The 20,104-nt window shown below is 42.9% G+C and overlaps 3 protein-coding genes and 1 pseudogene across 4 annotated transcripts in view; 1 reads left to right on the forward strand and 3 right to left on the reverse strand.

The window, feature by feature from the left end:
* Positions 1–295: 295 nt before the first annotated feature.
* The window catches only part of LOC149098964 (uncharacterized), a 47,110-nt gene continuing 27,301 nt past the window's right edge, over positions 296–20,104 (reverse strand). Inside the window, exons 5-8 of one of the 2 annotated variants that reach the window (XM_089277267.1) lie at positions 6,290–6,524; positions 5,041–5,155; positions 4,385–4,448; positions 296–2,688 (exon numbers count right to left, since the gene is read on the reverse strand). In XM_089277267.1, the coding sequence (XP_089133393.1) occupies positions 2,605–2,688; positions 4,385–4,448; positions 5,041–5,155; positions 6,290–6,524 (498 nt within the window). In that variant the 3' untranslated portion in view covers positions 296–2,604. Of the gene's footprint in view, positions 2,689–4,384; positions 4,449–4,590; positions 4,765–5,040; positions 5,156–6,289; positions 6,525–20,104 lie in introns of those variants that run through there. The other variant, XR_016203575.1, reaches the window with a different exon arrangement.
* On the reverse strand, positions 14,299–15,414 carry LOC149098965 (uncharacterized; annotated as a pseudogene).
* Positions 15,229–17,785, forward strand: LOC149098966 (uncharacterized). Its single transcript, XM_089278409.1, has one exon. It carries the CDS (start codon positions 16,142–16,144, stop codon positions 17,783–17,785), a length of 1,644 nt encoding a protein of 547 aa, XP_089134535.1. The 5' UTR covers positions 15,229–16,141.
* Positions 17,797–19,060, reverse strand: LOC149098967 (uncharacterized). Its single transcript, XM_089278410.1, has one exon. It carries the CDS (start codon positions 18,760–18,762, stop codon positions 17,797–17,799), a length of 966 nt encoding a protein of 321 aa, XP_089134536.1. The 5' UTR covers positions 18,763–19,060.

The following is a 20,104-nucleotide window of genomic DNA, read 5'->3' on the forward strand; positions in this document are numbered from 1 at the left end:
ATAACAAGTTCTGATATTGAAGTTTTAAAAGTCATTTCTGTGAAGAGTAAATCCACTTGGGATATACGTACCATCTTTATCTGACATACAAAGCCTTGTTTCCACAAAAATATTAACATCAGCTTTTTATCAATTATGTGATACTATTATTGTAGCATCAGGTAATAAAGAGCGGTAGCATTGATCCATTAAAGTATTATTGACGGAAAGCTAGAATCTGAGTTGGAACATCACTCTGATAACAACTAAATCAAATATTATGATAATCAGAGAAGCTAAAAACAATTTTAACAAGTTTATGTTTTGTAAATATTTATTCAGCACGCCTTCATAAGGCTACTTATAGGTTATTGAACAGCCATCTAAAGTCAACAACAACAGCAGCAGCATCTGCAACAGCTAAACTAACTAACTAACTACAAAATCAAAGTATAAAACATGAAATACAAAATTATTAAACAAGATGGTCTTAAATATAATAGTAGTAGCAGCGAAGAAAGGTAATAAGAAACCTTAACGCTTGTACTTTCTCGTCTGAGAGTAAGTTTTGATCGCAATAAGAAAAAACATTATTTGCACAGTACAAATATTTCCATTGAACAAAGTTGTCTGTGGATGAGAAATTGGTATAAAAAGTCTGGGCATGCAATTCTAAAAAAGAGTGCATGCTTCCAATTTTCAGATGCCTAGAAAGTTCAATTTAACTAAGGTTATGGTGACGAGGGAACAATTACAAATGGATCAGGTCCAACACTTAAACCGGATAGAGTCACCGACCCGTTACCTGTGCTGTTCCTCTCCCAATTTTTGCCTTTCACAACAAAGTTTCAGTTTTGGAACCGTTCAAACTGAACCCGCTCTGTGTGAATACCTAGACCAGTTCATTTTGGCAGCGGCCGTGCAATTTAGGCTATCTTCACCCAAGATTGGTCCAAAGTGAATCAAGCCCAAAACTGCCTAATGCATATTCTGAGCATGACTAACTGGTTGAAGTCGCTGATTCGCTCACGTTGATCAAGTAGTGGACCGGTTTTTGAACCTATGTTGATGTACTATGTTGATGAATTTTTTTAAATGAGTTTGAAAAGCCTAATTTCCTGTCACAATACCTACTATATACAATGCCAAGTGGACAGATGAAGATGATATAGAAAAGCACCTAAAATTATTACAAAGAGCACGTTGTAAATAAACTAAATTATACACATGATACGAGCTCAGTCATGATAGTTATTATTTGAGGTGGATTGGATTAAAAAATCAGAGTGCAGCTCAAATATCTTAAAGTAATTAAATATATGTAATTATAATTCATCAAATACTTTTGCTCGCACGAGATTGGTCTAAATGAGTCACGTGACTGAATATAAACCAAGTGGAGAACATTCCTCAATTTTAAGAAAAGATCTCGCGTGTTGCAAAAATACTTAAAAGTTACAATAGCCTCCATTTGACCTTATAATTAGGCTCGGATATTTGTCCTCTGACATTATCTGTTCCTCGAAGCTGACAGCTCACTTCCAGGAACAAAAAATGCTCGCAGACAAATATCTGAGCATATTTTCCCGCCAAATGTAGGCCTTTGTTTATTTACAATTCAAACTTTGGTCACTTTTAAATAAGAGGTTTTCGCGTTTAATTCAAAATGTTTAACTGTAATTGGCTTGGAAATTCCTAACTTATCTAGGTTTACAATTACTTTTGTTTGCATGTAATTCGTAAACATTACTGTCTATTTCTTCCCTTTTGTCCTTTTTCCATCATAGTTTTCCTAACATACGCCTTTTAACCAAGGTCGTCGAACCTCCACTAATGACCACCTCTATAGAACAACCACCTCTCTACAACGGCCACCTCTACATGACGGCCATTTTTTTTGTTCCGCGAACGGTCCATACCTCAGTACAACAATTCTACAAGGACCACCTCTCCACAACAGCAACGGCCACTAAAGCGCGTACCGACTAACTAAATAACCTCTCAACAACGGCCAGTTTAAGAATAATTCACGAACGGTGTATGCAAAACTCCATTTTTTTTTTTTAAGCAAAAGGTCAACGAAACTTAATCCGTACCGCGCCTCGTTGGTGTCTGTCTCTGTTTTATTTCTGCATTTTAAAGGAGCTCAGTCATGGCGTTTTAAGTTATTTTGGCCACGTACAAAATTACCTCCAAATTAAAGGAAACCTGAAAATGATATTTTACTACGATAGTAGCACAGCAAAGCGATAATAGTAAACCATAAAGGAACAAGAGTGGTTAAGGATGGAGAAGATTGACACGGATTACAAACGACCAGCAATAAAAACTCAGGCTTAATTCTTCAACATGCCAAACCTCGAAGAAGCTCCTTTAACAGATATACATTTGATCGTGTTACGTATTTACACACACACACACACAAAAATAAGGTGTAATATTTCACCCTTTCTTCCCCATAACGGCCACCTCTATTAGTAATGGCCACTTTTCTCTGTCCCAAGGCAGCCGTTGTGGAGAGGTTCGACTGTTAAGTTATTAATTTAAATAAAAACTAGCAATTGCCTGACTCAGCACCCATGCGACTACTTTACTTAGGCATTTATCAAGTTGTCCAATGTGACATCAAAGTTGGCTTTCGTTCAAATTAAGTTGATCATAGTCATTTGTCGCTGATGGCTCCACATAGTCATAAGGTGGTACAGGGGGCTGCAAAGGAAAAGAGAATAACATGTATTTTTTGCTAACATCAAGCTGACCGATCGCTTCTTGTAATAAAATTGATTAGGATCCAGAGAAGTTAGAACCATAAATCCCTGTGAAACCAATTGTCGGAAATCCGCGAATTCCTCGGAATTTCCAAAGACGTCCACATTAAGGTGGCTTACTACAGTTTTGGTGGAATCAAACAGCCCAACTTCTAACTCTTTTGAAAAATGTTCCAAGATGTTTTTCTTTTCTCTATTTACTGTTTACGTAAGTCTTTCACCATTCTATGTGAAACTTGAACAATTAAACGTCAACAAATGGCCAAAATGAACGACCGAGTACCTAAGGAGAGACTGGGCACTAGTAGGTTAAATCACGTTTTTTCTCAAAATCTACTTGTATGATGACCCCACCTCAAAATTTCAGGAACAAGAAACTGGCTCTGACTTAACATTCATGCAAAGTGACATATTTTTGAGCTATTTTTGATTTCACATTTTCTTCGTTCGCGAAAAATCTGTCTTACAGATGTTTATTTTACTTTGCATGAATGTTAAATCAGAGCCAATTTCTTATTCCTGAAATTTTGAGGTGGGGTCATACGGGTAGATTCTGAGAAAAAACGTGATTTAACCTACTAGTGCTCAGTCTCTCCTTAGGTATTCGGTCGTTCATTTTGGCCATTTGGTGACGTTTAATAGTTCAAGTTTCACATAGAATGGTAAGAGACTTAAGTAAACAGTAAATAGAAAAAGGAAAAACATCTTGGAACATTTTTCTAAGGAGTTCGAAGTTGGGCTGTTTTATTCCACCAAAACTGTACTAAGCCACCTTAAAAATAAGAAAACCTTTTTTTAGCGAATATCTCGGATTTTTCAAGAGCAATGGTAAAAATTTTAAAGCAGTAATATGAAGAACGAACGTGACAAGGACACAAAATCTAATTTTACGGAAATATTATGGAATGCACTGGCTACAAGCTGAAAGCCAAAACAGTAGCTGACACGTGTGTGATGTGTGACTTTGTGGGAATCACCAAGAATACCATATAACGAAAATAAATAAGAAATAAGTAACCTGTCTAGAACTCTACACTTACAACACAAAGTTGCCATAAAACAGAAGTACCTCAATACCATCAAACCTCTCCATGTGTCCCTGATATTGAGTTACTGCATTACAGAGGTAGAGATTATCTGAATTCTAACTCGGTTGGGAAAAAATGAACTTTATCTAATAGAGAGGCGTCTGAATGTCAGAGGTTCCACTGTACTGGTACTATGTTGACGATTGCTTTTTTTTTCTTTTTCTTTTTTTTTTTTTTGAGTTAGCCTAGCTGTGTGGTCAGTTTCAGAGCAGCTAACAGCCTACAGTCAGTATGTATTTGGCAATTTTCTCGTGCAATGGTAAAAAAAGTTTGCCATTAAATGCTCGCAACTGATCAAACTATTTTGCTTTGAAATATTATTGCTTGAATCCACTTTCTTCTATTGCTGGGCATGCAGTGTGGTTCCCAAATAAATTGCGGTTAACAAACATGGAAACCCTATATTTCCCTGAATAAAAAAAAGTCTTGGTGTCAATATGTGTACCTGGGCTTATAACACTTAAGAATTAAAAAATACATATATCAGAAAGCACCAAACTTAGGACGAATAAAGATCAATTGTAATATTATCAGACAATATAAACTTACATGAAGTGTTAAACGGTTCCTCAAGCGTATTCTTGGCAATACGCCACGTCTATGAAGCCATTGTCTGAGGAGAAGATTACACACACAGTTTGGATGCATGCCTAATCCTTGGTCAACAGATTTATAGCGATACACTAGCTGAGAGGCTAGTGAATTATATTTAACAATAACATTATTAGTATGTATTATAAAAAAAAAAATTCTACCTTGAATAACATTATTAACTCTCGATATCTATCGCGTGATAGTTGACGAGGGCGCAGTCACTGAAATAAAATAACACTGCTAAGGGAGCGAGTTAACAGATGTTGGACTGCCGTGCAATGAAGAACTGTCTTGAATCGTTGATTCAATAGGTCTCCATTCTTTAAAGCAACTGTCTATAAAAAAAACCCATCACTTTAACTCAAAATATTATTCACAACCATTTACACATTCCCAGCTTTATCCTAAACGTTCTAAAAGGGCAAAGCCTATATTGCTTTAGAACATAATCGCTCACAAGAGCCCATTCTCAGAAGCGACAAGATCTCTCTTTATGTCCAATGACCCCTCCTTGGATTTCCCAAGGTGGTCGCTTAAGAGAGATTCTAACGTTAGTAATAAGAAAGCCACTCTTGACTACCAGCGGTACACTGACAAAAATACCTTCATACCTTAGCAAGTATACCGCAACCGAAGCTGTTATAGATGCCACCACAACTGACACTGTGATCAAAGCGATTTGTTTGCTACTCAGTTTTCCTCCGTCCTTTGGTGGTGTTGAGTTATCTACATGAAAAATACAGAAATGCTTAGCAGTTACATATGAGTTTCTTACCAGGGATTCATTTTAAAACAAAATGGACACACGAAAACAAACCCTGGCCCAGTATTCAAAACGCCATGTATTGTTTTCATCTGACCTACCAAAAAACCTGAAGATTGAATATTTGTTCATTTAAAAAACAAAAATCTCCCTCGGAATAAGTTTAACATTACCCTCTTTCAAGGGCACCCCCACCATGTACCCATCTTTCCTAAAACGATGAGTAAAAGCTTGGGTCCACTTCTTTGCTCCTTTAATCATGTACTACTTAGAATACAATTTAAACTCCATGACAGTACGTCGTATTGTGTTCGAAATTCATTAATGGCTAATGAAATTTTAAAGGCTGCCGCACACTAGCCGATTTTTTGTCGTAGAACGACAGATTTTTTGTCGGGGTCAAATCGGGTTAAAATTTGTCGGGCCATCTGCTTGCCGCACACTAGCCGATTTTTTGTCGCGACTGACAGCGTTCAGGCTTGGGGCCGAGTCATCCAAAATCAAGATGGAGCCTATTCACTGACGTGACTCTCATGACATTTCTTAATTAGTTGAGGCGCGCGCGAGCCCCGACAAATTGTCTTGGTCCACCGCACACTAGCCGACAAGGCCCGTCAAGACGTTTTGAGATCTAGCACTGTCAGATATCGCCCGAGAAGCCCCGATCTTCTCGCAGACTTGTCTGAATTGATCGCACACTAGCCGACAAGTGAAGATTTTTTGTCGGCCGACAAAAATCGGCTATTGTGCAGCAGCCATAAGAAGAGAAATCATGAACGTGACAGTGTTTACACGATCCGGTAACACGGAACAAAATCAGCCATGTTGGGGCACAAGTTACACAGTGTGACTTCCAAGACAAGGCAACGTGTACCAAAATAGATTTTTATGATTTTATTTCTCCGTTTTCTCCTTAGCTCTAGTTTCCATTGAAAAGATATATCAAACACTCAAGATACTGTTTGACCACATTTCCAAACACCTCAAGGTTTCTCAAAAATACTACACTATGTGTCATATCGTTAACTCTCTTGTCCGTGATTAGAAATGCGGTCAAACATTTTCTTCCTATTTGATATTTAACTTTCTTAACCCACCTTGAAGTTCCTTAACTATGTACGGCTCACCACCTGCACTACAAAATTGTTCTTTGTTACACATCTTTATGAAGACATTGTAACTTTTGGCAGAATCAAGTCTTTGTAAAACTGCTCTATTTGATGTGGCATCCACATGATATTCACAGCCTGGAACAGAACCTTGGCTAACATGATAATTGCAGTAAACCACATGTTTACCAGGAGTGCCATGCCAGGAGGAATTGCGTGCCAACTGGAAGAAACAGTGGCAAATAAGTATTATTAAGAGTTAAATAGACGATATTACATGGCCGCACGGAGATAAGAAATTTCTCCTCGAGTGTTGAAAAATATTTCGCGAGTGAGCGCTGCGGACGATTGAAATATTTTTCAACACGAGTAGATAAATTTCGTATTTCCAAGCGACCATGAAATTTTCTTTTTTATTAGATACAATTCTCACAATACATAACGACGTTTTTGAAGATTTCCAACCATGAATGAGGTGCTTTACCATATCCAAACTGATTAAGGGACCGTTCATTTTTTATGAGGGAGGGGGGGCTGGTGGGATTTGGGAAGCACCATTTAAAAATCGCATGACCCCCCCTCAGCTTACCAATTTTTTCATATGGCCCCCCCCCCCTTATAGCGGTAATTTTTTGGGATGACCCCCCCCAAAAAAAAAATTGAACAAACAATATTTAGATTTCAACTTTTTTAATACTTCTCTATTATCCCCCTACTTCACGTTATTGTGCTCACTATGAAGACAAAATTAGAATCCCTATACTACAGAGAGCTGTTGTTTAAAAAACAAATCAAAAGAAAGAGAAGTCAATTTCGGATCTCCTAGTTATGGCTCACCCTGAGCGTGTGGCATTTGGCCTCTCATTGGCATCTTCCTCATCTGAATTGATGAATGCAAGAATGACGTCACTTGAGTCATCTTCTCCCCCAGAGTCAATGGCATCACTGTCATACTCATCATTGTCACTTCCATCCATTTCACTGCTGTCAGCACTTGCCCTGTTGTCATTTTGTGTCAATGTCCTGGCATTTCTCAGTGTTGGTTGGCCAGCTCTGAGAGGACTCTTCTGCTGCAAGCATGAATGTTTTACAATTGCCTTTACTTTCTCACTCTTGCTGCGTTTCAAATGCTGCTTCAGCCCGTGGTGGTTCAAGTACTTGTTTAGTTCTGGAACACGGAGCTTTTTAAGCTTGGTTAGATCTTCGCACAAGTCAGTCCAAGGATAATCCTCATGTGATTTATATTTTGCGTCCCTACTTAACTTTGCCTTTTCTCCTGCTCTCTTTTTCCTTTTTAATTCCAGCACTTCAAGATGCTTAAGATAATCCACCACAAACTTTGATTTGACAATAAACTTATCTGCAAACAGAGCAACGCTCTCTGGGTCAGATAAAACCAGCCTGCCACTTCCATGCTCTTTCTTCGCTTGGACCCTTAGCTGCCAGTCATCTGGATCACGCCCTTCTTTTGGGGTCTTCTGGTAGGAGAGGTAGTGGTATTCCGGTAGGCAGGAATGGTCAGGAACTGGTTTAGGGTATCTTTCTATGGGTGGTCCAGTCCATTCACAACAAAGAGAACAAATTTCTCCTTCCTTTTCTTGACAGGACAACTTTAGAAACTCCCTGTAGTTCTCCCCCTCCTCATAGTGCTCATTCATAAACTTCTCAATCTTACGGAAGTAACAGTGGCCTGGAACAGAGTCTTTCCTTGCTCCTGCATTGTGATACTGAACCAAGTACAAAGTGTTGTGAGAAAACTGGAAATCTGTTGATGTGTTGTGTGAAACACATTGTTACATTTAATTTACAGATGTCTTTATTTGGAAGGTTTTTCCCTCTACTCTAGTGACAGGCATGTATAAATGTTGCCCTGTGCAGGTACAACAAAAAGCTATGAGTGTTCTCAAATCTTGCAAATAGTGGATTACTTTTTATAAATTTTAGCATACTTGTTATGGTTTAAATTTATCTATGGTTTAAAATTTCTTAATTTTCAATGTCTCAAGTTCATTGTCATAATTCAGAACAAAGAGAAATGAAAATCCAATTGGTTTGAAAATTTTAGCCAAAACTAAATTTAAACTATAACATACCCATGAAGGGCTTTTCCAATCGGGAAAAGAGTGCATTACTACATGAGCATCATGAAAGAGGCTCATTCCAAAATGCGCAATAATGGCGAAAGCAACGAGTCGTTTAAGAAAAGGTTTACAGCTGAAGGATCCAGGCAGTTTGACATCTTACAAGCAAAAGAAGCAATCTTTCTAAGTGCGGATGGCTGTTCAGAAAGGGCGAGTGAGTTTTCCATGCCAGGGTACCAGTTGAAGCCCAGTGATGGACGAAAACTGAACTTCTCCATCAAAGAGCACAGAGCAATGGTGGAAAAGTTGAATGTCATATTGAAAGATGTAAAGGAACACGATTCCACACTCTTTCAGTCCAATTGGCTTGCTTTGAAGCAGGGCGAAGAATTTGCCCACAGTTTTAATGTAAAACAGATCAAATGTATAGAAGCTAAGTTGACGAAGGTCACGCAGGACATGGAAGCACTAGAAAATAAGAAGAGCAATTATAACAGCATATTCAAGGGCATACTCAAACAGCACATCAACAAAAGGAGAAGGAAAAAGAAAACCGCAGAAAGTCAAATGAAAGAAAGAGGAAGCGGACTGAAAACAACGTCCAACGAGTTTATGGAATCTGTGTTGGAAACCTGCTAGGAAATGATTTTCCAAAATGCCTTGTGTACCCTCCTAGAACGGCCGTCCCGGAAGAGTGTATTAAAGTTGTGGATGTTGCCACGTCGTTATTTAGAAGAGATGGGCCATACATCGCAATGCTCTTGGAAGGGAATTATTTCACCAATGCTGCAAGAAGCAGAATCACCACAAACCTTGAGCAGGAAGTCAGAGATTATGTTTACACCTTCATGTACCCTGAAGAGTACACTCTGACGGAAAGCATTGCTGCTTCTTGCAGCATTGGTGAAAGAGACTCCCATAGCAGCACAAGCGGCAACGAAGAACTCGACGACAGCGAAGATGAAGATGAGTGCCAGTGAAAGTTGCATTCGAAAATAAGTGTTAAATACTTCTTTTCAGTAGCTACAAATGCTTTTTGTCGCCAAACGTTTTTTTAAAGCAGAAGGAGAGTTTGTAATAAATTTGTATCCTGCCTTCTATGTTTATTCTATAGCAATTTTTTTGATATTCAAACATTATGCCATTTTAAAGTTTTACTAAAATATTTCACATGACCCCCCCTTTTTCCCTTATTTTTTGGGATGGCCCCCCCTCGAAAGCCATTTTTTTTCGCATACCCCCCTCCAAATCCCACCAGCCCCCCCTACCTTATAAAAAATGAACGGTCCCTTACTCGTTGACAAATTCCTGCAGATAACTTCCAATTCACTTGAATTCAGTCAGGTGTGTTGTTGTTATCCCCAAGGAATCAACAACAAGAAGAGTTTATCGTAGGTATGACTTTTGCCAGGTTAGGACCGATGCTAGAAAAATAATTACGGATTATTAGTCTCAAGCAAATAAATCGTCCCTAGTGTAGATTTGGCCACTACTCTGGATATACAAATTAACAAATCAAGTATTTTTTATCGTTATTATACAATGTTGGCTTGTAAGGAAAATATTAACCAAACTTTTTTAAGTCGTAAGTGGAACCAAGGAGTAGAGATTAGAGAGATTGTTCGAAGGCAGAAGAGAAGGAAAGTGGGAAAAAAGGAAACAGAAGGAAGTTAAGCACAGAGCTTACAAGACAGTCAGGCAGGGGGGGGGGGGGGCGGAGAGGGACACCAAAGGATGTTGAACAGGTAGCTTACCAGACAGGCAGGCAGGCAGAACAAAAGAAGGGTGGGAAGAAAGGAAACTGAAGGCACGGTGGGGGGTGGGAGAGGGGGGGGGGAGAAATCCCTTAATATAGGTATGTGCGGCCCCAAAGGGCTAGGTTTTCAGCATTTTTGTCAGAAATAGGGTATCAATTTTGGCCAACTTGGTCAAAAATAGGGTATGGTTTTTGCACCCTAGTCTTGAACTGGGTATGCTGTTAAGAAGATTATAAGCTACTTTCTCAGCAGTATCGATAAGACCATCAACAAAAGCCCTTCACAAATTATATTTACAACAATTTAACATTGGTCTAAACTAGGGAACTAATTATAAGGCAGGTCTGAACAGGGTATCGATTTTAGGGCCAGGTCATAAAAAGGCTATCAAATTTTTCGTCAGGTCATAAATATGGTAGGAAATATCACATATTTCGGTCATAAACAGGGCCGTTAGGGTTTTGGGAAAGCGGGCCGCACACCCCTACCCAATTTTTCTGGCAGTACCCACTCCGGGACTCACGGGTGCTAACCAGGGAGTTTGCCAGACAGGCAGGCAGGCGGACGAGAAGGAAGGTGGAAAAGTAAGTAGCTGACCACTCAGTAACAGTGAAAAGCCGTCGGTTGAAATCATCTCTAGTACCTTTAAATAGAAAATGTAAGATATATTACAATTGAACGGGTGAGTGCAAAACCATGCTAAGTGACGATTTGGGTGAAAAAAAAAATTTCGCGAAAGGGCTTGAATTTTTGCATGGGGTCTTCAATGTAATAGAAAAACGTGGTCCTGTATTTTTGTCGCTGGTTTTTGCTTCGTTTATAAAGACGCCGCTAGGAAAACCGGGTGATTTTTCTGCATACGCAATATCTCGAAAACGAAGCGAAGCTTAGCGGAAAAACTACGGGACATTGTTAAACATACCTAAACAAAACTGCATGCGAAATTTGGAGCGTTTTCGACAAAGTTCACTTTTGATTAAAATACCTAGCGCCCTTTTCCCGCCGAGGTCTTCAAATAAACGAAGCCGGGCCTTTGTTATGATAAACAGAGCTGATCCTTTGTTATAATAGCCAAGCCAAGCCTTTGTTATAAGTCGAAGTCTCGCCTCGGTTTATCATAACAAAGGATCGGCCCGCCGCGTCCGCAAGGACTTTGATTTCACTTAGAAAGCAGCAAAATGTCAATTTCACGCAACGTATAAGCTCAAAAATGTTGATTTTAGGTCAAAAAAGGTTTAAATGTTGATTTCACGTTAACGCGTGACAGCAAGGAGGTTGATTTCTCTTAGAAACGAGCAAAATGTCAATTTCACGCAACGCATAAGCTCAATGATGTTGATTTCAGGTCTAAATAGGTTAAAATGTTGATTTAATAATAATTATAATAATAATAATATTTAATATTTCTAAGGCGCAAATTAACATGTGAATATGATCAAATGCGCCTAACAAACCATATGAGTAATAGAAATTAAACGATATGCTATGAATAGCATATCGTTTACAACGTATTTGACGTTAACGCGTGACGGCAAGGAGGTTGATTTCACTTAGAAACCAACAAAATGTTTCACGTAGCGCATAAGCTCAATGATGTTGATTTATAATAAAGTTTCCATATAACGCGCGCTCTGATTGGCTGAAACAGCGTGCTTTATCAGAGAACAGAGCACGGGTTGATGACGGTAAGTTGGCTTCCAAATTTTGCTTCGGAATTTTGACAAATTTGACCCAAATTAAACATCCCCTGTGACTCAGACAAACGCACTAGAAGCGAGCTATTTTTCTGCAGTAAATATGGCTCACAGAGACCATTTTTAGCAACAGTAGTGTTAAAACTGTACTAAAATAACAAGTTTTGCTAGATTCCCGCCGACCGTGAAACATGTACAACTGTAGCGAAATACACAAATTCTCAACCTTAACAGTGCTTCGATAAAGACATTAATTTTGTTACGAAGGCAGAAATTATACTAAGAAGTAAAACAACGACAGAAAACAATTGAACTGTCTCTGTTTATGATGAGAAGCTTTATTTTTGTAAATTTACAATTAAGAATGCTCATTTGCTCAAACAACACTTACATGCAGTGTAGTAACGCTCGTTCTCCGGTCATCTCAGCGAAGTAAACCGACGAGTGGTCACTGCAAAACTTGCTCTGATATTCTCTTCTGTGCTCGAAGTAGAACCAGTGGGAGTCGTTAAGTCTTTCTAACTTTTACGCTAGTTCGGGCAATCTTGCTGCATGCGGCTACAAGCCGTAAATAACTGTAGCTCCTTTCAAATTCAACCCGGCATTTCGCATTTTCATCCACAAGCTTTGAGTTCCGCGTTTCGTAATTTCGACTGGAAAAGTGCTCGTTTTCATGGGCCACAATACGGCCGGATTCCTCTGGACTATAAACCTTTACCTGCCTTGAGATCCGTATTTAAAAATTAACTTAAAAGCGAACTTTGAAGGCATCATTCTTCTCTCGAAAGCCGCTCAAACTTCTCGAAACTGAAAGCTTAGCTGAAGTCCAGTTTGTGATTGACAGCTGTCGCTTCGTTAGCCAATCAAATTATTTGAAAGTAGTATATAGGGGATTAACCAAATACCGTTTTTCATAGGGAGCCTCGTTTGGCCTTTTCGCTGCCCCCACCATCAACCCCCTCACAGGCTCGGGGGTTGATGGTGGGGGCAGCGAAAAGGCCAAACGAGGCTCCCTATTCAAACAGTATTTGGTTAATCCCCTATATACTACTCACAACAGCAGCACCCCGCGCAGCAGCACCAGGCGCAGTGGCACCAGGCGCAGCGGCACCAGGCGCAGCGGCACCAGGCGCAGCGGCACCAGGCGCAGCGGCACCAGGCGCAGCGGCACCAGGCGCAGCGGCACCAGGCGCAGCGGCACCAGGCGCAGCGGCACCAGGCGCAGCGGCACCAGGCGCAGCGGCACCAGGCGCAGCGGCACCAGGCGCAGCGGCACCAGGCGCAGCGGCACCAGGCGCAGCGGCACCAGGCGCAGCGGCACCAGGCGCAGCGGCACCAGGCGCAGCGGCACCAGGCGCAGCGGCACCAGGCGCAGCGGCACCAGGCGCAGCGGCACCAGGCGCAGCGGCACCAGGCGCAGCGGCACCAGGCGCAGCGGCACCAGGCGCAGCGGCACCAGGCGCAGCGGCACCAGGCGCAGCGGCACCAGGCGCAGCGGCACCAGGCGCAGCGGCACCAGGCGCAGCGTCCGCCAAACGAGGGGCGGTGGAGAGTCGGCCACGGGAAAGAACCGGTTTTGACCGGATTCAACCGCCCCAAAGGAGTGGGGAATGTTAGAAACAAGCGAGCCCGCCGTTATACCGACAGAGCAGGGATGGCAAGAGCGCCGAACAAGTGCGGGTGGCTGAAGCGGGGCCGGAAAGAAAGCTGCGGAAAGCGCTGTTACGGGGCGTACTGCGGCCAGCACAACTACCAGCTGAAAAAAGGAATGAAAGAGCCAGAGCCATGCAGAGGCTGCGGGATCGGTCTTCTATGCGACTACCGACTGTGCCGCCAGTGCGGCGGAAACACGCTAAAAACGAGGCTTTTCCGCAAAAAAGAAAAAGCGAAAAAAGCTTTTCAGCGTGTTTTGCTCGAGCTGCAAGAAAGAAACACACCAGTTAAAGAAATGTAACCGGTGTTGTATCGCAAGGAGCCATGTCTTCCTGCGGGCTTTCCGAGGCCATTCAAAACCTCCCTCCAGAGCTTCGTGAGATGATTCTCAAGGAGTACATAGCGATAAAAATAAGGGAAAAAAAGGAAATGGGCTGGGACGAGGTACATGACGAGTTTGAAGAGGCACCCATCTGCGAAAAACGATCAAGAATTGTAAAGGTCATGTTTTGCCGTAAATGCAACTCTTGCGGCCTTGACGGACTCTGTTACGAGTGTTATAAAAATGGAGAAAAACATTATCTTGGCTACCCCGTGTATGACGAGAACAACTACGCCGAAATCTTTCAGAAATTTTACTGAGCGGCGACGCTATTTACAACCGGTCGAATTACATTTAAAAATCTACGGCTTCATTTGCATACCAAAAAAACATGCTTGTCAGTGTTCACTTGATTGCGTTTCTCGTGAATGAATATTTCACGCCTGAGTGGCAGAGACAAGTGCGTGATATTACCGCGAAGTTGTTGAATGCTTTCATGACGCGGTTCCGGTTGAGGCGACACAGCTTCCCGTTGCGAATTCCTGAAGGCTTCAGTTTAAGCTCGTTGCATTCCTCTTGGCTTCAGTTGAAGCGATCAGGAATTTTCAAAGCCACCAGGAATGTTGACGTCAAAAGGAATTTTACAGGCGGATTTCTATTTTTTGTCCACAGTTTGTTAGAATAGGGTATTTCTTCTCGGCCTGGCCAATAAAAATGGCACTTTTCACCTTTTTTCGAGGAAAAATTGGGCACAAAACGCGGTAGAACAAAGAGACTTCACAAGAGCGATAAAAAGAAACAGCTGATCGGGGGGTTTTCCCTATTTCGCACATGACTGCGTCAGTGAGTAACCTTCTCGAAAGTTCAAGGCTTTTTATGTGGCAAGAAAATACCGCAATCACCTGTTTTTGACAAGACAAAGAGAGAGTTTTGTGTTTTTTCGCTCGAAATTTAGTTTGAAGCGGGAGGTTTCGTGATTTTTTTTTATCATTTCCGCTTCAAGTCTGCCGCGGATGTCTTTCTCAAGTTTTTGGACATCAACATCAGGAAGCTTTCTTGTTGATGGTTGGCGAAGCAACCTTGCTCGGACCTGATCTTTCAGAAAGTTGTATTGCTGAAACTCCGAAAGGATAGTGCCGAACTCGTGGGAAGACACCTCGTTGTTGTTCAAAGCGTTCGAGAGAAGTCTGTTGACGGTGTCGCGCTTGGCAACGGCGAGCGTGGTGATCTCTTCATGCTTCTTGATCTTCGAGTCGAGCTTTTTGCCGGCGAGAATCATCCCAGACGAAACGAGAGCGAAGCACCCACCAGCGCCGCCAAGAGGAACGGCAGCCGGCAAGCCAACCACAGACAGAGTGGAGCCAAAACTCGCGCTGGAAAACGCTGCGGAGAGAACGCTGGAGCCGGCGGCGCCCCAATTAACGAACTTTCTCGCGCGTTTGTATTTTTTCGCGACAAGGCGATAGTGGTGGACCTCGCCGGCCAATGTATTGGAAATCTCGTTGACCTTCTGTAAGCGGAAATTTTGAGAAGGCTCTGCCGCCACCACCGGATATAGTGGCTCGGCAGGCGGTGCACTTGGTGGCAACAGATTTGCCGAAGACATTGCGTATATAAAGAAAATTAATTTAACTCTAATTCAAAAAGAAGAGGGAAGCCCTTGAAATCAAAGAGTTCGCCATTTTCATCTTTCACGCTAATGGTGAAGCTATTTATGGACTGGTCTGTAGAGCAGTCTCGCAAAATCTGTTGCGGAGAAGCCTGGTAGCTTACTTTTTCAGAAGGCTTCCCTTTCACATCAAAAGAGGCCAAAATATCTGACCTTTTGCCATTGAACAGATTCTTTTGTTTGTCGATCAAGTCGCAATGAATAAAATATGTCGTTGGATATGTTAACCGTTTTACAAATGTTGTAAGAGCCAACTTTCGCCCAATACCAAGCAAACCGGCTAAATCGCGATCAAGTTCAATCGGTTTTGCCCCAAAATTTTTTATTACAAGCTGGCCAAGAGGTTGGTTAATTTCTGTTTCCAACTGTTTATAGCCATATCTGTCGAACAGACCGTCTATTTGTTTTGACATTCTTTCTAAATTATAAAGCCCTGGGGGTATTTTACTAACTGACAAAGCTATAGCTTTGTTTTTATCTCCCAAGGAGGCCGAACCTTCTTTCTTCAAAGTGTCCCAGCTGTTGTACAAACTGCAAGAAATGAGTTTCATGAAATGCACTTTCGGTATCGGGTTTTCAAAATAGATGGTCTCGCCGTTCTGTTGCGTGACAAGAGTGAGAACAACCATTTTTATATTCAACAAATAAATTGTGTTCAAATTATATGGCCAATTTGTGGAATGGTCCTGCGTTAAAAAAAGCGGAGGCGGCAAAGAAAAAGGCGTGGACAAGCTTTTTAAACCGCTTCCCCAAAGCGGACAAAAGCCGGTTCATCTCACAAGCAACGATCGACGAGAAAAATAACGTGACCGCAGAGGTGTTTTTCAAAGAAAGCGAAGACTCGTTTCAAAGCGTCTTCGGTTCAGATAGAAAATACTGGAGCGCCGAAATGAAAGAAGCGCTTGGTTTGGGAGACAGCGGGGGTTTTCCTTACCAACTGGCGCCGCTTGGCTCAAAAATTTCTTTGCCCATCCCTGCGGTATCTTTCGAAAGCAAAGCGCAAAGCTTGAAGAAAATATTCGACGCCCCAATCCACATCTACGTCACGCCTGACCAACATTTTACAACGAAATTCAGAGAAATATTTCAAGACACAAAACTCAGGCACACGTCGGCAGTCGAGTCAAAATGCTGGCTGGGAGGGCCTGACATGAAATATTGGCTGCAGCAGCTCAACTTCGCTGTTTTCTGCGCGACACAGGGGTGCGGAGTTTCTCGCGAAATATTTGACAGCGGGATGGATCTCCCCCTGCAGATAAGAGCATTCTACAAATTCCATGTGTACTTCACGGTCAGGCGGATTTTGTACCAGCTTGGAGGAATTCAGAGCATGAGCGCTTTGCCCAGAGACCCGCCGTTCAACCAATACAACAATCATTACGACGTCGCTTCGTACAAAAGGATATCCGGCGAGTTCGGCATTGCCCCCTCGAGCGATTTCCACTTCACGCACGGGGAAAACCACGGTCTGGGAAGCGTTTACGTGTACGCGTCAGGCGCGGGCCCGTCGAAAACCGACTATAAATACCCGGGATGGAACAAATTCAGCGATGAAGGCGGCAAAGCTATAAATGGGGACTTGATCGATTACATCGAGCCGGGGGCCGCTTCTGATGCTCAAGCAGCCTGGTTCGCGCCCAACACCGCGAACGGTTTGACGCAGGCGGGCTTGTCGAGAATCAACCAGTCAATCGAGGCTTTCGTTTACTGCGTCCTGGGCGTGCAAGTCAACGTCCGCAGCAGCATTCTCGGCAATGGCGGTCGGGCGAGAGAAGCCCAGAGCGAGTTCCTGGTGCTGATGGAAGACGCGATCAGACAGCCCGACTTGGCCGCGAGCGTGCAAAGGTACCAGCTCGCGGTGGATCAAGTGAAGGTCAGGCTCAGTCTCGCTGTAGCCCCCATGGCCTGGCTCATGCCCGCGCAGATGACAATAAACACCGCAAGCACGATCGGTTACAACAACAAGCTGAAACAGGCGGTCTCCAGGATGAAACTTGGGGTGAACAACGAGGTAAACCCGGAGACAAAAAAAGCTGGGCTCAAACACATGGCAGGTGGCCCGTCAAAAATTAACCCGCCCAACAGCCACCCGTCCAACCCAATACACAAAGCCACAACAGCCGAATCGGGGCGTGTGGTTCCACCCCACAGGAAACCAGCTTCGTCCGAAACTCAACAAGCGCAGCCACCGGCGCAAAAAATTGAGCCCGCGGCTCCAGATAAAACACCGCAACACGAAATTAACAAAACGGCTGTCATTGTCGGTGTAGTTGGATTATCGGCGCTGCTGTTCATGGCTTGGAGGTAAAGCCCCGCTGGTTAACGCTGCTTCTTAAAATATTTTTCGAACAAAAAGGCCACCGCGGCAAGAATGAGCAGCCAGGTGTGCTCAGCCAGAAACCCGACGACTTGGCCGGCGGCTTTGAACAGGAAGCTCACGATCGAGCCAATCAGCCCGGGCAGCAGAGAACCAAGTTTCGCGGCAATATCTTTGAGGCCGTTCCCCAAAGCTTTGCCGGTGGCTTTTAAACCTCTGGTGAGGACCCCGATGACAGTGCCGATTGTGGTCCCGGCGGCGATAAATATTGCCGTTAGCGTCACCCCGTATTTTTTGAAGATCTCCTTGACCCTTTCCAAAAGAGGCTTCTCTCCGCCCAATTCTTCAAGCCGAGCCGTTATCGACCTTATCTCTCCATTGCGTGTCTCTATTCTCTCCCGCGCGGCCTCTTTTTCTTCAGGTGTGGCATTTTCATCTTTTAAAATCAGTGCATCTTCTTTATTATGTTTTTCCAGCTCTTCTCTGTCCATTTGTAGATTTTTTATTTCTTTTTCTAAGGCAGCACTTTTCACACCAAGTTTCCTTTGGAAAACTTTTTCTTCTTCGGTTATTTTTGCATAACTTTCTTGAAGCTCCGCAAGTTTGTTTTTTGCGTCTTCTATCTGTTCAGGCGGCGTATCAGGGTCTAAAGCCTTGTTTCTTTCAAGCCTGATTCGCCAGTACAGCGCCTCTTTTCGTTTTCTTATTTCTTTGAGAGCTTCACTCGCATTTTCTTCTTCTTCTTCTTCAAAACCTGCAGCCTTTGAATCTTCGATCAACTGAATATCTCTCTCCGCCTGTTGTTCTGCGAACTTTTGAACATGTTTTTCACTAACCTTTTGATGTTCTGTTTCAAGACTTCTCAATTCTCTTTTTAGTTTGTCAATTTCCTCTTGTGAACCATCTGCATTTTCAAGAGCTTCTATCTGGCTTTGTTTCTTCTTTATTGCTTCTCTTATTTCATCCATTTATTTTTTATTTTTTTCTCTTTCTTCGTATTGCTTCTCTTTGAGCTCTTTTCGTTTTTCGTATACCGTTGGTTGAAACTTCTCGTATTTGGAAGGCCCGAGAGCATCTTTTATTTCTTTTGAAAGGTTTGGATTGATCTGATCTCTTCCCGTTTTCCTGTTTTTGGTAAACAGGTCATACGTTTTTTTGCCAGCTCCAAACATTTTGACTTGGAGCTTCCCCTTCGAGCTGTATGAAACCTCAAGCTCGCTTGAGCTCATGTCGGGGTAGATATCTTTTCTAGCAACCCACGCTTGTTCACTCAGGGTCTGAGCCCCGGTAAAAGAGGTTTCCGCATAAAGAGTTGCAGGCAGCCCTGCATTGTCTACATCGGAATTTCCTCCTCTTTCCCATGTGGCGTTGACGACTCTCCTGGGATAAAAGGAGTCGTTTCGTTGGCATCTCCGCCTTCATCGTCGTCATCGTCACCCAAACCGTGTGGGTCATAAGCAGGGTTTTCAAAGCTTGTTCCTTCGCCTGGTGACATAGCAATATATGTGAAGCCTATTATTTTTCAAATTAGAAATAATCGCCGGCGGCTAATACCATGTCAGTTCCAGAGAACCTTCGCAGCTGGCCGTGCTCGTGTCCACAGGCAAAGCCAAAGAGCCTATCGGGGTGCAGCTGACCCACGAGCAGGTGAAGTGCCTGAGCGACACAGAGGTCGAGAAATTCGCCAAACGCTACGAGACGTACGTGGGCTCGAAGACGACGGAAAGCCTGATCGACAGCTTCATTTTTCTTGCAACCAAAGGGGTCAGAATAGCCATCAAAATCAAAGACATTGAGCCTTACCAAGAAGAGCTGAGAAACGACTACATCTTGAACAAAGAGCTCTCCAATCTGGCCGGCAACCTTTCTTTGAAGTGCGGCCGGTTTCTTGCCGCGGCCAACGCGGTGTTCATCACCGCGAAACATATTGATTTTAGTCAACAGTCGCCCGTGCAGAGCCACCCTTCTCGTGATGAAAACGGCTACCCGCTTGAGGGCGTTGATGAAGTACCCGGCTCAGCAACTGCAGAATAAATGGTCACCATTCATCAACAAATGCTGGGGTCTTGCTGACAAATGCTGAGGTCTTGCTGACAAATGCTGAGGTCTTGCTGACAAATGCTGAGGTCTTGCTGGCAAATGCTGAGGTCTTGCTGACAATTGTTAACAATTAAACTTTTTTCATTTGCTTATAATACGGTTTGCTTCAATGTGAACCGAACAATCCGAGAGCGTGCCTGCCGCCGTTACCGCGCCTCAGGTAGAGACCAAGGCAGCGCCTGCCGCCGATATCACACAGCAAGCGACGAC

Source organism: Orbicella faveolata, unplaced genomic scaffold, assembly GCF_042242905.1.
Source record: "Orbicella faveolata isolate gen_17 unplaced genomic scaffold, um_ofav_v1 contig_46, whole genome shotgun sequence".
NCBI classification, from domain to species: Eukaryota; Metazoa; Cnidaria; class Anthozoa; order Scleractinia; family Merulinidae; genus Orbicella; species Orbicella faveolata.

What these genes read in the sequence shown, in the direction of transcription:
- LOC149098966 (XM_089278409.1), top strand. Translation starts at nt 16,142, where the DNA reads ATGGCCAATTTGTGGAATGGTCCTGCGTTAAAAAAAGCGGAGGCGGCA.
- LOC149098967 (XM_089278410.1), bottom strand. Translation starts at nt 18,762, where the DNA reads ATGGATGAAATAAGAGAAGCAATAAAGAAGAAACAAAGCCAGATAGAA.